At 39.8% G+C, this 5,280-nt stretch overlaps 1 protein-coding gene across 1 annotated transcript in view; it reads left to right on the forward strand.

Moving 5' to 3' along the window:
• Window positions 2,293-5,280, forward strand: part of LOC109849117 (plant intracellular Ras-group-related LRR protein 8) — an 11,834-nt gene continuing 8,846 nt past the window's right edge. Inside the window, exons 1-3 of the mRNA XM_020418916.1 lie at window positions 2,293-2,601; window positions 2,977-3,071; window positions 4,014-4,151. Of these exons, the coding sequence (XP_020274505.1) occupies window positions 2,421-2,601; window positions 2,977-3,071; window positions 4,014-4,151 (414 nt within the window). The 5' untranslated portion in view covers window positions 2,293-2,420. The remainder of the gene's footprint in view (window positions 2,602-2,976; window positions 3,072-4,013; window positions 4,152-5,280) is intronic.

Genomic DNA, 5,280 nt, shown 5'->3' on the forward strand with positions numbered 1-5,280 from the left:
GACCTGTAGGCGATTATCTCTCGGGAAATTAGTTCGGTCGACCGCCACGGTCGACCGCGAGTTTGACTGTAGGATTTGGTTCTCTGTCGGGGATGTTCGGTCGACCGCGAGCTTCGTGTGGTCGACCGTAGACTGTTTTTGGGCTGGGCTTTGGATTTTGACCCGGTTCGCTTCTGAGTTGATATATAACCCTAAACCTGATTAATTAGGGTTAAGCAAGGACGATTTTGAGCAGTCTTTGAGAGAAGATTGTTGCATCCAATTGTGGGATATTTGTGAGAGATCTAGAGCTTTGTTTTAGGGTTTGATCGGTGAGATTTGTAACTCTATTTGTATTCTCTTAATTTCTAATAGTAAGAACTCCCCCCTCCTTGCCTCGTGGACGTATGCAACTTGCCGAACCACGTAAATCGTTTGTTCTTGCTGTAGTTGTGATTTGCTTATTGGTTGTGGTTTATCTATTGGATTGTTCGTGTCGCTCCTCGAAGCTTCCGCCGCGCACAACAATTAGGGACTAACATCAAATTATTCAAGATTTGAGGGACCTATAACTGAAAAAACCTTATCTAGGAATGCAAATATGATAAGAATATATGGTTATTAAATATCTATATTCGATAAAATATGCTTATAAATATGGATACATCATGAAATATCCGGATGTTTTTGAAATATTCAAATATATGTTGGCCATACATTGCATTCATTTAATCCTTAGATAAATGAAGTTATGGGTAGCTTTGATGATCAAGAGATCTAATCTTAGATTTTCAAGTATAACAAACATATTAGTGATCGCTCTTATATCACATGTATAATATTTTTTTCAATGTTATCTGTGTTGATGGTCGAGATCAAACAATCAATCGAATCCAGACTGAGATCAGTTCTGATTCGAAACTGGATCGGTTCTTCCTGGGCCCTTGCTGGGACGAGATAGAGGAGATTGATGAAGGAGCTGCTTCGTTCTCCGACTTTATGTCTGGTTCTTGAATGGGGGATGAAGTCCATGCTGCACAAACAAGAAGAACCCGTAAGAGGGTGGGGACCGGTTCCTCGGTGGTTCCTCCGACGGTCAAGTTAGTGAAACCCGAGTGGGGAAGGGGAAGGTCAGGAACCGAGGTGGTTCTTGAGGTGGCAATGTGCCGTTACAGAGGGTCTCTGTGAGCTCCTCTGTGTAGATGAAGAACTGTGTGTTCTTTTTCTTTAGAGAGAAAGAGAGAAAGAGAGAGAGAGAGCGAGGGGGGACCCACCTTAGATCCTGCTCCTCTGAGGTTAGGAGTCTACATGTATATATCTCCGTCATGGGGATAAATAGGTCACCCCTAGCCAAGCCTAGGGAGGCGGTGGTGATGTGCGGGCTAAGAGCCGAGTCATCCCCCGCTTTACAGTATCGGTTGGCGATTGGAGGTGAAGTCACTTAGGCACGAGAGAGTGTGTCTCCGCATTTTTCAGGAAATGATTGAGAGCGTGATAGAAGACACGCTGGCAGGCTGAGTCATCCCTTGTTTTACAGGTGTCGGCTGACGACTGGAGGGGAAATCACTTCGGCATGGGAGAGAGTGTCTCCGTATTTTTTCGGGAAGTGATTGAGAGCGTGACAGAAGGCACGTGGGCAGCTGACAAGTCATGGAGACCATTAGGTTAGGATCAGGATAAGGCTTATCTGAGGTGGATTTGGATGCTGACATGTACTCAAGGGAAGAGGCTTGAGGCGGATGTTATTCCCCAACTTAGTCGACAGCAGGGAATGCTCATCAAGGCGTCTTCGTAAGTTGCCAGGTAAATGGTCGAGTGGACCCTTGGTGATTCGTCTTCGACGATAGAGTCGTCTGATCCCGTCTTTCGTGTCGGCATGAAAGAATGTCGACTTGATGAGTCGGCAGGGTCAGGGCCTCTTTTGGGTTTAGGCCACTAAGTTGGTTGTGGCCGGTTTAACATGATTATGATTGTATCATTTTGCAAATACCCGTATCTTGGGTGAATAAACACCATAACAATCTGGTTTTTTCATATACGTTTTTTATCTGCATGCATATCCATATATCTTTTTGCATGTATATCAATATTCGTATCAGATTTTAGCGGATATGGCTATGAGTTCTTCTTATCAAGAGATATTTGTTTATTATAAGTGATTAGTAAGCGGATATAAATATGATAATCATCCTATTTTTGCCATATATGAATCATTTGCACCCTAAATAAAGAGAAGATACATCTGCAAATATAAGATATCCTTAAAGGGTATGCACGTATAAATAACTCCAGTTCGAGGTAAAAAACCGAAAAGACAACCCAAAAAAAAAAAGAGAGATATTCGCTCTGATCACAGTCGAAGGAAGAAAGAGCGACTGCTGATCCATTAACAATCCAATAAAAGTTTCAAGTGGGGAAAAGAAAGAAGAAGAAAAAAAAAAATGGAGGAAGGAGCCAAATCAACTGAAACAGAATCTCCCGCTCTGATCACAGTCAATGTACAATTCAGCGGTCAGAAGTTCCCGATCTCGATCTCCCCAGATTCCACCATTAAAGAGCTCAAATCTCGTCTTCAACCTCTCACCAACGTCCTCCCCCGTGGCCAAAAGCTCATCTGCAAAGGTCACCCTAACCCCTCTCTCGCGACATAAGACATTTCTCTCCGAAATCGCTTAGGGTTAGGGTTTTAGCTTGTGCTTCCGTGCTTGAATTTATGAATATTTTGCGTAAAATTAAGTGAAATTATTGATACCAAATTAATGATGTAAAAATTTCAAGGCAAGGTTAATTTGGTTGTGTATTTTAAAACGAGGGGCTTTTATTAGATAATATCTCCGTTATGCTGAAATATTATCTTGAACGACCTAAACAAAATCTTATTTTATGTTTTTAAAATTAAATGATGTCAATGCGTCTGATCGTGGTTCTGTGCAATACATTGAACTAGTGATGTCGGATCTGTAAAATGTTGACGCGAGTTGCCGTTTTATGTCGCAGGGAAAGTTCTCGCAGATGCTATGAGTTTGAAGTCGTTGCAAATTGTAAATGGTTCCAAAGTTATGCTAGTTGCCACTCAGGGTCTACACCAAGGGGTAATTTCCATACCATTCTACTTAATGTTCCTCATATTGTAACACGCGAAGGTGAAATTGTCGTGAGGACTTTTTATTCTCATTTTTAACAGTCTTTTCGTACGTAGTTGGTGCAATGATTATCTCTTGTTCAAGGCTCTGCTTTTTTCCATTCTTCTGTTGGTTTTGCATTTGACGTTACTGCTACTGCTAACATGGGCATTGTTATTGATGTTAAGACCTATAGTAAATGTTTGTTGCCATATGGCGTAAATTCTACATAGAACATGAAAGGGGACAACAAAACAGTGTAGCAGCAAGCGTAGTTCTACAAGGAAATACTGAAAGGTGAAGTTCAATATATGTAACCATGTATCTAACATGAGAAAGGACAAAAAATCATCCCGAATAGAGGAGATGAGGGATTTTATTAAGTGCTTAGTTCCAATCTGGGGTTTTTCTTTCTGGTAGTTGATTGGCTGGAGCTGCAGGTACTGGGAAGATATTCGCTTAATATTTGTTACGAAGCTAGGTTTTGGTAATATCATTCACCGTTACTTTCCATGATTTAAGTTTTTTGTCCCTCTAACATTTAGATACTCAGATTAATATTTGTTACAAAGCTCATGGTAAACACTACTCCACAAGCATCTCATGGTTTATCTAAACCTTCCATTTGCATCAGCACCTAATCGATAAGCATCAAGTTTCAATTCGTACTGAGTCACTGACCATAATTGGTATAATTTTTATCACAAGTTTCACTTTGTTTGATCTTTTAAATTCAGATGCCTGTTTGGTTCATTCTGTATCATGTATTTATCATGCCTTCTTATAGAGTTATCATGAATGCTATATTGCCAGTAACTACACTAGCAAATGGTGCTCCTTTTCTCTCTCTATTGTTACATTCTTGTTAATAAGAAAATCTCTTGCCTCTAATTCAGCATCATCCATGAACAGGATGGTCCCACCACCAGAGATGTGAAGAAGAATCAGAATGTTAATCGTGCTTCAGCTACATCTTATAAGCCTGCAATGAGTAACATGGAGCGTTGCAAAATAACTGGTGTGGTAGCCTTGTCAGAATGTGGTTTGAAGGTATTTTCTAAAAGAAATCATATCTCTAACTTTTTATTTTATTATATCTATACTGGCACCTTAACAAACAAAAAGGGAAAACAAGGAAAGGTTTACTTGTGTTTAAACCCCAGTTGCTATGTCTCTCTTTCTTGGCAAAAGGAAACAACAAATTTAAGTCATTTAGCTATTCTCTTCATTTCTTCTAGTACTTGTTTCGCCTTTAATTCCCATGTTCCTGATTTGTAAGAACTAGGCTGTACTGCAACCATGTTGGTTGTAGGAACTTTACCAATGTCAAGCAGGAGATGATCTGTTCCAAGCTATGTTGCATGGATGCAGGTACGGGCGTGGACATGGACACGGGTGTGGATACAGGATACGTCAAAATAGTAAAAGTCAGGATACAGGGACATGGCTATGTACATTACATATTAAAAATAATAATCTATATGAGATCGATATTGTTTTTCATTCACATGTTATGAATACTAAAATCCTTATACCAGTTTTATGTTTCTTTTATTGAGTAGATTATAAATTGAAAAACTACTTGGTTTTGAACTAGATCCCAGAACGAACCTTTAAAATCATACTTATGTATTATGTTTGTGCTAAGATGAACCTGTCCCAAGTCCAATGAGTTGCATAAATTTGAGGTGGAGTGTGCGGTGTACATTCAAGAAGTGTATGATTGGTGTTTTAAACTAAAACTTGTGTTATCTAATTGAGTGTATGCCTAAATAAATGTATGTATATATTCTAGAAGTGTCCAAGGAGTGTCCGACATGGATACAGATGTATTGGACACGGACATGGAAGCCTAGATGAAGTGTTCGGGTAACCTAGGTACCAAGTCTCATCTTTTTCTATATTATTGTATAAGCTGGGTGCAATCAGTTGCTCGTGCTGATAACTTGCTACCGCACTCTTTTGCAAGCTCACACTTTACACACATCTGCAAGAGCAACACGGTCGTCAAGTCTAAACATGAACGAAATACACATAGACCATATATGTGCTTATTGCTCGTGCTGATAACTTGCTACCGCACTCTTTTGCAAGCTCACACTTTACACACATCTGCAAGAGCAACACGGTCGTCAAGTCTAAACATGAACGAAATACACATAGACCATATATGTGCTTA

This window comes from Asparagus officinalis, chromosome 7 (genome assembly GCF_001876935.1).
Source record: "Asparagus officinalis chromosome 7, Aspof.V1, whole genome shotgun sequence".
In the NCBI taxonomy this organism is placed as follows: domain Eukaryota; kingdom Viridiplantae; phylum Streptophyta; class Magnoliopsida; order Asparagales; family Asparagaceae; genus Asparagus; species Asparagus officinalis.